This window comes from Lepisosteus platostomus, chromosome 14, assembly GCF_059453375.1.
Source record: "Lepisosteus platostomus isolate fLepPlt1 chromosome 14, fLepPlt1.hap1, whole genome shotgun sequence".
Lineage (NCBI taxonomy): Eukaryota > Metazoa > Chordata > Actinopteri > Semionotiformes > Lepisosteidae > Lepisosteus > Lepisosteus platostomus.
The window spans coordinates 6,870,271-6,882,625 of NC_142624.1; the positions used below are offsets into that span (position 1 = coordinate 6,870,271).

Below are 12,355 nucleotides of genomic sequence, written 5' to 3' on the forward strand. Positions count from 1 at the left end.
TGTCAGATTCTGACACACCAATAACGAATGGAATTAAATAAAAGATTAAACTCCCCCCCAATTTACAAGCCTATGCCATTATGTCGAGTAAGTGAATAGGTAATATCTTCCCTGCAGGTTAAAAACATTTTATCATATTCCATACGTAAAAAAATAGGAAAAATGTGTTCTGAAAGTATTGCCTTCAGTTCTGTTAAATAATCCAACTACCCTTTCCCGACTTGCAAAAAAAAAACCCTTCATCGATGGTTTTACCGCAGCGAGGAAGAGTACAATTTTGACTAAGAACAGCCAACAACTGTTAGAAACCCAAGGTCATTTTATGTCACAACTGACAGGTCTGACTTAAACCGAGCTGCAGACGTGCCCCAGTTGCCTGACTGGCCTTTTTTTAGTTTCTGAACTGCTGCATACTGGCACACTGTATATCAGACACCCCACGCAGCGGTTCTTGATAAGCATTCACCGATCCTCCCAAAGAAAGCAGTCAATCGTTTCTCGAAGAAGCCAACATTTTTTTTTCTCACACGGGGGGGGTAACTTGATATTAAGTCGTGAAATCCGAGAGCCTCAATGGTGAACTGCTTATGAGAAACCTGGGCGTAGTGACCTTTTTGAACCCAAACTCGGGTGGGGAGGGTCATACAGCTGACCCTCCTGAAGAATTACTCCCATTGAACCATGCTTGATATACACTACGGTGTAAACAAATCAGCTTCCATTTTTTATGTTATTTTCCTCCGGCCGAGCAACTTCAAATGCTTTGGAATGAGGGGGGGAATTATCCCGCAAACAAAAAAAAAAACATCAACAAAACCCCTCTTGCTATCTTTGATTTAAAAGGCACCGAATAAATCGCAAGGAAATGCTTCTGTGTTCCTGGGATACAGCCGCTCACTTCTGTGGTTAAAACGAGAACCGGCCGGAAAATGCAAGTGAATCGCGGACTGCACGACAGGTGCAATGCATCGGGGTGTAGCAAACAGGAACAGTACAGCCATGGCGTTTCAGGATACACGTTTTTGACGGGAGACGGACACAAGCGGCGAGCCATTGACCATTACAGTATGTACCCCCCACTCACTCAGATGAGAAGGGACCGACGCGAACATGATCAGACGTCTGTCATTATCAAATGCGTGCAGTCTTAAGGAATTCGTCAGTTTTCCTAAAACTGCACAATTCTCATGCATTTGTCAACGACAATCTCCTGTCGCACTGTATATTACTCATATGTTATTAGCGAGCAGGCTTCCAACACACCGCCAGGACACAGAACGGGTTAAGTAACACGAGCCGTATTTCAAGAGCAAAGCATATAGGAATTTACCTTATTGCAATAGAGCATCCACAGTTCGTACAGCCTTTCGGTAGATGCCATTCCTTAATCCTAGAGTGCACTTTCAACGATCAACACTTCTTCATTATAATACGCGTGTGCGCTCTCGGTCATGTGCAACACTTGTGTTACATAAGAGCCGTGTTAATCCCCAAAGGCGACCCCCATGAACGGTTAAAACTTTTCTAGGCAATCAATAAGGGGGGACGACGACTCTTAATCCACTGAAGAGTTTTGTCGACAGGTAGGTACTGTAGATGCGGCACTTAATTCCAGCAGCAGCGATTCAAAGCCCAGCCGGAGGCAGCCTGCCATAGTATTACTCCAGCATTTGGGCGAAGACTTGTTTTTTCTTCTGCGCCAACACCGAACCGCATCAATAATCGCGTTTTGGTCCCCCTCGCCGGACCAAACGCCCCATTTTGCTGCTCCTCTCCGGGCGTGGAGGACCCCCTTCAAAACCGGAGCCGGGGAGCGAGTCACTGCCCCCGCATAACCTGCGAGGAGAGAAAAGAAGCAGAGGGTGACGACCAGCACAAATAACCAAGCAGGACACGCAAGTAGCGCTATAAAGTTTGACATATTGCATTCGCGTTGATGGCTTTTTACCTGCAATCGAAACGTACCGTAATGCACGACCCTTATTTGTTAGTCATTCGGGAAATCGAGTTAAAAAACACACACGATTGCATATAGGAAATGCCATTAGTGTCGAAGTAATTCATTAAAACCTAAATCTCTATGGGGCGAGCCGCATAGCTCACATCCACTTCAGCAGAGAAGGTGGGCAGCGTTGACAAATTGAACTTTTCCGAAAAACAAATGTTTTTCTGAAGTAGCAAGCGATTTATACCATCAGCAACGTGCCAAGCAAAGCAGCTCTGGGAGTGATTTGAATTCGATCCGAGTCATTGTCAGTGCCGGGTTTTGCAATACCTACCACGGTTAATATGACTCGGTCCAAACTTTGTGTCGTTCGCATTATGTTTATAATAAAGAAAAAAAATGTTAGAACACGACAGAAGTAACGTGATCACCACGTCGACGCGACAGCCGATCGGAATAACGAGGCCTTAAGAGTCAACGTTTATTAACAAGTGTTTTAAAAACCCTCCTCTGATGCCACAAGCGTTCATAAATTACGACGAACGAGGAGAGCTGAAGCAGGATTTAGTGAATGTAGCTTTCCCCTACCTCTGCCAACAGGACAGCACCCCCCTAAATAAGAGCTCAGAACCAAAACTTCCACACCGGTTGCATTCCTCTTAAAATGAGCAAAAAATATATTCCTGTTCAAACGCCAAGCAACCCACACGCCTCTCCGTTCAACATTCCTGTAAACTCTCGGCTTCTGGTCTCCAACCTGACATCCAGGTGACTGTCGGTGCCGTAATTTGACCAACACTGAGCTGGAATCGGGGGAGGAGGAGGTGTTTTGTTGATGTCTGTGGCTTTGCGACAGTTGGTCGCTGATTTACGTTGACGATGTGGAGCTTAAGAATCGCTAAGGGCGGGGTCTCGGTTGCCAGGGGTCTTAAATCCGTGTGATACCGATTGGCTGTCTTGAACAGACCCGACCCATTGAGAAACAGCGCCATCTGCCGCTCATAACATTTTCTTTTTTGAAATTTGTGGCTGTAGGAAAAAAAGGACTTTTAACAAAATAACACAGTGCTTCACTTTAAGGTGTGTCGTGTAATTTTCGTCATCTCCTCACCTTTTTCTATGATCATTTTCATTTGAATAGAATGATGTTTCTTCTATCTTAAGTACTTTTCTATTCGATTGCAAAAAAATAAAAGGTTCGAGTGATGTGCAGCACAGGAATCGGTTTAATTACAAAATGAATGAAGTATGATGAAAGAAAGAAAAAAAAACACAGCCTCTCGGCTCTTGGGATCAACTGGAAATCTGAACAAGGTCACACCCGGTAAAGTCTCATTAGCAAAACATTGTATTCTTTCTACTTCTTAAGACGTAACCTCTACTTGTTCCTTAAATACAAAATGCTTGTAACCTCTAATTCATGAGATTTGTTATTTGAACCTCTGTGCATCAGAATGAACATCCAGTCCAGGATGTTTTTTACGCTTTCATTGTAAGTATTTAGGAGGGCTGTGTTGTGCATGCTATACAGTTGGATGTGCCTTATTTGCAGAAAGGCACTAGAAAGGAAAACATTTAAACATGTCTACAGCCCCAGTTGTTCTCATTCTGAGGAGAATTTCATATTCCTCTACAGCTTAAGAGTGTTCGCTTCACAACTTCACATAACATAAAACACTCCAGGTGGCACAGGGGTTAGCATTACTGCATTGCAGTGCTGGGGCCCTGGGTTCAATTCCAGACCTGGGGTGCTGTCTGTGTGGAGTTTGCATGTTCCTTCCATGTTCACATGGGTTTCCCCCAGGTGCTCCAGTGTCCTCCCAAAGTCTAAAGACAACTGGTAGGTTACTTGGCTTTTGGGATAACTGTCCCTGGTGTGAGAGTGTCTCTCAGGCTCAGCTCCTCCTCAACCTTGCATTGCAAGAAACGGTTCGAAAATGGCAGGAAGGCTAGAACACTCTCTATACCAGAGATTAGAGATTTCCCTTCTGAATGTCTGCCTTATGCCCCTTACAACATAAGCTTTGCGATTGCACAGTTAGTGGGCACAACCAATTACCTTTTCAGCTTCAGAATCAACAGGCATGATTTATATAAGTTACCAAAAGATTTAGGACAATTAGGTTTAAAAAAAGAAATCAGTTCAAAACGCTTTGAAAAGAGGAGCAGGTCATCCATGGTCTTCAGGGTAGTCGCTGTTCTAGTGCCACTTTTCTATCGTTTATGAATTTAACATTCTTCACACAGTGCATTTACAAACACAGCCAAGCTCATGCTTCACAACTTCAGTTCACCCCAGCTGGGTGCTCGGAGAACTCAGGAATCTGGCTAGATCATAAAACGTGCAAAACGTATTTATCTGAAGATGCTGTACAGCAATCCTACATTATGGAAAAAGTAATCGGTTTATTTCATGTTGAAAAGAGAAGAGAGAAAACATAACGTTTTGGCGGCTTCACAGCCGAAACGTTGTGTTTTCTCTCTTCTCTTTTCAGCATGGAATAAACCTATTACTAGTTCCTTTGCAGACTACGCATGCTGACGCAGCTACCCACCTGAACTACTTTAATCCTACATTAATACATTGATCGATACTCTGGCCATTAACATAGAATTCTGCGAATCTTGGCTAGTAGGCTACTATCCAAAATGTCACAATACATACAGAAGCAAGAATATATACACACAAAGCACTTACACTCATATATGGGTCCTAATAATAATAATTAATAATTGCTTACACTTATATAGCACTTTTCCAGACACTCCACTCAAAGCGCTTTACAGGTAATGGGGACTCCCCCCCAGCCCCACCTGGATGATGCGACAGCAGCCATAGTGCATCAGTACACTCACCTCACATCAGCTATCAGTGGGGAGGAGAACAGAGTGATGAAGCCAATTCATAGATGGGGATTATTAGGAGGCCATGATTGGTAAGGGCCAATGGGAAACTCTTTTCGAGAAATGCCCTGGGATTTTTTATGACCACAGAGAGTCAGGACCTCGGTTTTACGTCTCATCTGAAGGCCTTTTTTTTTACAGTATAGTGTCACCGTCACTATACTGGGACATTAGGTGGACGCTGCACATTGGTGGTGGTGGAGGGGAGTCACCATTACCTGTAAAGCACTTTGAGTGGAGTGTCCAGAAAAGCACTATATAATTGTAAGCAATTATTAATTATTATTAGGACCCACATGGACTACATGGTGAGCGCCCCCTGCTGGCCCCACTAACACCTCTTCCAGCAGCAACCTTAGTGTTTTCCCAGGAGGTCTCCCATCCAGGTACTGACCAGGCTCACACCCACTTAGCTTCAGTGGGCTGCCAGTTGTGAGTTGCAGGGTGATATGGCTGCTAGCACCCTGCCCAAAGAATATCTGTCTGAATCCCAAACAACCATGAGAAACAGCTAAACTGAATCAATGTCATTTTCACATTGAACAATGTGAACACGACACTACAGAACAGCACATTCTCACAGGTGCAAATAAGATTGACAATGGAGTCATGCTCACACTGAAACACTACTCCAAGAAGTAACACTCTTAAGAATGCAGCTTTAAGTTTATTAACAGCATTCTATACATGAATTGACTGCTGGAATAGGACAGAAGATAACAATTGGATATTTTGTTTTCTCCCATAGAGGGATAATTGGGAAACAGCACATGGTGACTCACATGCCAATCAGTTGCAACATGCTATCCAGTGCCAAATGTCTTGTGGACCATTCTTGCTACACAGAAAATGGCCGCTCTCTGACACTGGTCTGTCATCTGGGGAGCTACTAGTGATCCGATCTCTGCTTCAGCATCACGTGGACCGGACGACGAAGCAAAATCTTGATGGCTTGTCATGCATGCTATCTTTAACTATAGTGACCCAATATCCTCTAGTTTTAAAAAGAAAATCAATAAAAGTCCAATAACCTGTTGAATTTTAAGTCGTGCAAATTCTAAAATAAAAAAGAGGGGGACTTTGGACAAAGGTGTGACTTTTAAAAAACACAATGTTTGTTTTTATTTTCTTGGTTATTTTATTTCAAAGTAAAGAGCGGATCACAAGCTGTCACGATCTAGTCGGCATTTAAAAACAGCCAGAAACATTCAATTGTCCCGAGACAAGACATGGGGATGTCCAAGACTTAATTAAGTACCATTATCAAAAAGTACCGTTGTTTGATAGATACAAATTATACAATCACTAAATTTATGCTGTTAAGCAGTGTAAATTAGTTTTGTGATGTGCAGTAGTGATATCAAACTCGAGTGATCAAAGTCATCAGGGTATTTTAGCTTTTGCTCTGATCTAAGACCTCAGTTAATTAAGTGGACATAATTGTGGGATCAATAGGGCACGAGAATCTTTTTTGTTGTTCGAATCAAGCATTACATTTGTCAAGCATAATCAAACCACAGCAATTTAGCTGGGAACTAAAAACTGCACAAAAGCCAGAAGATATTGTGTTGCCTTTGAGGACTGGAGATCAACCCAACCACCTACAGTAGCTATGCATATCATTTTTCTTCATGCCGAGAGCATCTTGCAGAGATGTGTTTGGGGAAAGGTGATGCCATCAATGAGCCGCAGATGAGTGCTGGGTGACTCATCCACATTTTCCCTTTCTTTCCTAAGCAGCATTGCTTTGGGGTTTGGAGCACCTCTGGCTGCCTTCAGAAGAAAGGCTGAGGATTCCCTTCCCATCCAAGTGTTCCTCCGCAGAACAGCTGACGTATGGGGTAAACCCGGACTTCACGTTATGTGTCTTTAAGTTGTGAACCATGCCTTTCTTGAAGAGGCTCCAGCGGTTCTGCTCCAGGAAGAACTGGCAGAGCTCTTCATCACTGCAATAAGAGATGTCAGTGGGGAAAAAGGAGGAAAGGCTGCAGGACTCCGTGTTGGCCTTCAAGTATCATTCGCTTATGTGGAAGAATCGATTTTTTAAAAACAAAAGGCATTTTTAATTTGTCGTTGCCGCACAACCTTTCAAATGCTTGTAAAAAAACTTTATGTGGTGGAGAATGGGCATTGGTGATTATAATGGGTACATACTAGATGCTTCTGCAAGCTCTGAATTTTCTGCAGTTTACCACAGTAAGCTATCTATGGGACATGACCTGATCTTTTCCATGTAATCAAATAAATCCTTTATACCATAAGACCCTGGGATTATATACTGGTAAAGGGTTTACTAATAAGTAAGGTAGGCAAATATGCATTTCTAAAATTGGGAAAAAATAGAAAATAATAGGTGATTACAAATAGTTTTCGAAAAACGTCAGTGGTACATGATGAAACGCCCTTTTTAAAAAAACATTCTTGTGTTTTAAGTAAGAACAAGAAGAGAAAACAACATATAGGAATTTAAAACCCATGTGGAAAATGGGAGCACATAGATTGAAAAAAACAGACAGCAAATCGGGACTACTTTAACAGGTTTTGAAGAAAAGAGAAAGTATCTGACCATACTGTCAGGATTTGTGCTCACAAAATGTATACCCATGTTCATTAGAATAATGTCTCCAAAATCATGAAATACCACTTTTAATATCTCCATCAGTTCTTTTCTTTTTCACTCTTTTGATTTGTATTTTTTCTTTACTTACAAATCTCCCCTCCCAATTTGGAATCACTGATTGTTAAACGTTAAACAGTATAACTTGTTACATACAGTACATGTTACAGGGCCTCACAGTGCTTTACATGGATGTTAATGGCACTTGGAAGACCAAAAGTCAACACTGCAGGCTCACAGGTGTCTGATAAGTACCAGATGCCATTGAAAAATGTGGAAGGCAAAAAGATATCCTGGCCAACTCAAGCTTGAACTAGCCATCTATAGCTCTCAACCACCCCAAAAGTGTTATGGGAGAACCGCTAAGGAAACAAAGTTTGTACAGAACATTTTAAATTTTAAACCTGTCTCTTGCAGAGTAGCTAAATCGTTTTGTATACTGACACACCCAGAGTAATCTGATATCCCAAAAAGTTAAGCATGTTTTCAAAAGTGTGGCAGATTTTATACACCGTGTGTAAAATCCAGTAAAAAGAAACGTGCAAATTTTCCTCCATTTTGTTTGCTTCATTTTTAATAACAATCTGGTAAGATTCAAAAATATTTACCTCAAGGTTAGGGACCTGTTCTGTTTCTATCAGTAGAGGTGACATACAGTAAGTAACTCTCCCATCAAATTATAGCACTTAATTACTGGGAAAAAACAAACTGCGAAAGGAGAATGTGTTTCTGTTTGTGTTTGTGATCACTGTGGATGAAAATAAACTTACCTAGGGTACACTTTCTCCAAGGTTTTTAGCTTGGCCAAAGTCAGTGGGTCGACATGCTCATAAAACTTTTCCTTTGCGAAACGTAGGATCTGTGCACCTTGGCTTGCTAAGACAAAGCTCCGAGTGTCTTTCCCACAGTCCGGAATCAGATACTGATGTAGTCCCTGAGACCAAATTGGTGTGTACTGTAAAGTTATTCATTTAAACCTCATCATCAATAGCATCTTGTTGAGAAAACATTAATAACATTTATGTTTTATTTACTTCATTATTATAGTTTATTTCAATAATAGCTTATTTAACATACTTCAATATTAGATATTTTATAACTTCACAGGGCACATAATACTGAGCCTTATAGAAGAATTAAGGGAGAGTTTACATAAGTTCACTAACAACAAAATACATCCATGTGTACATGACAAATTACAGGGTTCTTTGTATATCTGAATTCTGGAAGCACACTGCAAATCATGAGTTGTCACATGAGGACCTCATCATTAGAGAACATCTAATGATGTAGCCCAAGCTCCAACCAGTAATGTCAGTATTACAGGGCTCTGTCTGTACTCTAAGCAATTTGAGACGCTAAGTACATTGCTAGGACTAACATAAGGCAATACAGTGCAGTCTCTATAAGGACAGGATTCCTTGAACATGTCCCAGATTCATATAGTGAAAATGGCCGCAACTTTAAATATGCTGGCACTTCTTTCTTTTCCGAATTCGGCCTGAATTAATCTAGCATTGCTCATCAGTCTGGAACTGATGAACTCACCAAATCTACACATCAGATGGTCCTTTGTGTGTGTAGAACAGAGCCATTGTTCCATTTTTGACACTGACAAACGGGTGATATGATGGCACAGTGGTTAGCTCTGCTGCCTCACAGCGCTGAAGCACTGGGTTCCTGGGGTCAATTCTGGACCTGGGGTGCTATCTGCATGGACTTTGCATGTTTCCTCCAGATGCTCTAGTTTCCAACCACAGTCCAGTGGGTTGATTGGCCCTTTGTGGGAAAACCCAGTGGGAAAATTGCCCCTTGTGTTAAAGTGAGGGTTTGTGTCTGTCTGCCATGTGCTGTACAGGCGTCCCATCCAGGGTGTACCCTGCCGTGCCCCTGTTGCTTGCCAGGATAGGCTCCAGCTCCCCCAAGACTAAATTGAATAAAGTAGTTAGCAAATGAAAGGATGGACACTGATAAATGTTGTATTTTGTTCAATACATCAGGCTTGAATTCTCACTCATTTTTTTTTTTAATTGAGAGATGTAACGTCCTCCCTGTTCAAAAGACAAAAAGCAGAATCGAACGTTGGGCTGCGGATCCATTCAATTTTGGCAATTACAATACCGAACCGATCGGTTGTTAAGGCTGTACTCACAAAAATGTGTCCCTGAGGGAGGGTGTCAATTCTAAAGCACGCCGCAGTGGCCAGCTCACAGGGTACCTCACCGTAAGGAGAAGGAACCCACAAATGAGAAGTCTGTTTGGGGAACCTCCAAAAAGAGAGAGTAAGGGAAAATAAGATTTTACCAATCAAAAAAGCCAGGAATTCGATATGTGTTGGATAGATTTCTAATTAAATAAGAATAATATTAGAAAATAGAAAAGACTCTAAATTCAACTCACACCTCTCTCTTTTTCAGCATGGAAAAAACCTATAACTTGTTCCTTTGCAGCCTACGCATGCTGACGCAGCTTCCCACCTGAACTACTTTAATCTAAATGAAATATCTATAAAGTAAGGTTTCAGTCCAGCCATTTTCTAATTTGTTTAACCAGTACAGGCTTGCAGGGAAGACCCAGCAAGCAAAGCAGGAAACACCCTGGACCGAACACCAGTGCATTGCAGGGCAGATGGGTACAAACATGCACACACTCACACCGGGGACATCTTTTTCACAAAAGCCAATTGATCTACCAGTATACTTTCAGACCAGAGCCCTCGGATGAAACCTGCATGAATATGGGGGGAACATATAAGCTCCACACAGACAGCGCCCCAAGAATTGAACCCAAGGCCCCAGAGCCATGAAACAGCAGTGCTCACCACTGCGTGTGAGTGTATGTATGTTGCCCCGTGATGGACTGGCGTCCTGCCCAGGGTGTATCCGGCCTTGTGCCCATTGCTTGCTGGGATAGGCTCCGGCTCCCTTGCAATCCTGAACTGCATGGCGAGAAAGTGGGTGGATGGGTAAATAGAAGAAGTAAAACCTACCTGCTGAGTGCTTACCTGTCCGGCTCTTTCTCCTCCTTGACAACATCAGCACAATCCCTATCCACACACCGAATCCCATCGGCAGCACCCCTGGGATAGGCCCATCTCCCAGATGTACCCTCAGTCTTTCTTCCTGAAGAACATGTGTAATGGACACTTTGTGATCTATAAATATATATAATCCTGAAATACTGAGTTGTACTAGGTCATTAAGGGCTCAGCTGAACAGAAAACCAGAAACCTTCTGGCCCTGCAGGACTGGAGAAAAGGGCACAATTTCACTTGGTACTGATGAAAAAAGATTTGACTTGGTTATCAAAACCAACACAGGGAGTTTTTCTGGCGGATGGGGGTAGATAAAGTTCTGCATTGCAGTGTTCTTTAACATTGGAATTTGCTTGATGAGTGATGACAGCCCTGCTGTCAGGCTGAGATGACGTTCAATGTTGAATCCGTGCTGTACGTTCATCTGTCCTGGGTATAGGGCCAGCTATAGAGATATGCTCTGTTTTTTTTCTAGATATTTTTGTATGAATGTTTCTGTCAAAAACTCTCAGGTTACACCTCCTTTGTCAAATTAAGGCTGCTTTAATAACATGCTGACTCCACACCAGTCTCATTGGTACCAGGGAAGTGATCAGTAACGTTAATTACATTTAAAGGTGGTAGATGTACATTTTGCAGGGGGCATTGTAATGTAAATGGTAAGCCTCTGGTCTGATGACTGGTGGGTTGTGGGTTCAAGTCCCTGTGGCAGACCTGTTGTTGGACATTGCTTGTACCTTGTACTTTATTGCAGTTGCCCTCATCAACACCAGTGTATAAATGGGGTCCAGATTGTTGAGGATCATATCTGTGATCCTATTAAATAGTGGGAGTCACATGCTCTCTCATCCGCTTAATGCTACAAAAACCAGGACAACCTCTGGCCTGATGTGTCACTGTGGCCTGGATATGTTGATTACCTACTTGTAATGATTAATTACTTTACTCTGGCTTTCTGTTCAGTTATTGAGCAGAGTGCTGTTACACTTAGAGTTACAGCTGATTGATGTAATTCTGTAAGTCTTGTTCTTACCTGTGTTTTTTATTTGATACTTGTAGTCTTTGAGTCTTGCTGTTTGCTGTCTGATCCATTTATGGTAGGTGCTACAGATGGTTAACTCTACCAAACGCAGGACATCACACCTCCCCTGCAATTAAGCAGTTGAAGGTTAGATTAAATGATTAATTTAGAATTACACCAAGATGCAAGATTCAGGCGCTTTTTAGATTACATTCTAACACCGTAAACACTTTATGCATTGAAATCATTTTTCAGAAGGTTTGGAGTCTAGAACGTCATTTGAACTCTAAGGAGCCAACCCGTATAGACAAGCTAGGCAAAGAGATTCTTCAATTCAAAAGAAAAGAGAAAAGTTCAGACCCACACGTTACTGTTTCAAGTAGGAGAGTGGACCACCATGGAATAAAATAGCATGAGTTGTAAATTTCAGTTCACTTTGGGGTATATTTCTTTGTGTTGGTACTGCTAGTCATTTTACTGTCCTCAGCTTAACTACAATTAAAATATTCCGGTACATTACGCAATCAATGGCTATACTTGCACTTACTTAACTATCAGCCATATCACTCTGCAACTCACAACTGGCAACCCACTGAAGCTAAGCAGGTGTGAGCCTGGTCAGTACCTGGATGGGAGACCTCCTGGGAAAAACTAAGGTTGCTGCTGGAAGAGGTGTTAGTGGGGCCAGCAGGGGGCGCTCACCCTGCGGTCTATGTGGGTCCTAATGCCCCAGTATAGTGACGGGGACACTATACTGTAAACAAGTGCCGTCCTTCGGATGAGATGTAAAACCGAGGTCCTGACTCTCCGTGGTCATTAAAAATCCCAGGGCGT

The 12,355-nt window shown here is 42.3% G+C and overlaps 1 protein-coding gene and 1 long non-coding RNA gene across 3 annotated transcripts in view; one reads left to right on the forward strand and one right to left on the reverse strand.

Annotated features, from left to right (window-relative positions):
* nbeal1 (neurobeachin-like 1) overlaps positions 1-1,471 on the reverse strand; it is a 132,267-nt gene extending 130,796 nt beyond the window's left edge. For both annotated transcript variants that reach the window (XM_088606748.1, XM_088606747.1), the window contains exon 1: positions 1,331-1,471. In XM_088606748.1, coding sequence (XP_088462874.1) covers positions 1,331-1,381 — 51 coding nt within the window. In that variant the 5' untranslated portion in view covers positions 1,382-1,471. The remainder of the gene's footprint in view (positions 1-1,330) is intronic.
* LOC148648807 (uncharacterized) lies at positions 1,457-8,017 on the forward strand. Its single transcript, XR_015926469.1, has 2 exons — positions 1,457-1,583; positions 6,590-8,017. It is a non-coding gene; the product is annotated as an uncharacterized LOC148648807 (long non-coding RNA).
* Positions 8,018-12,355: the final 4,338 nt, after the last annotated feature.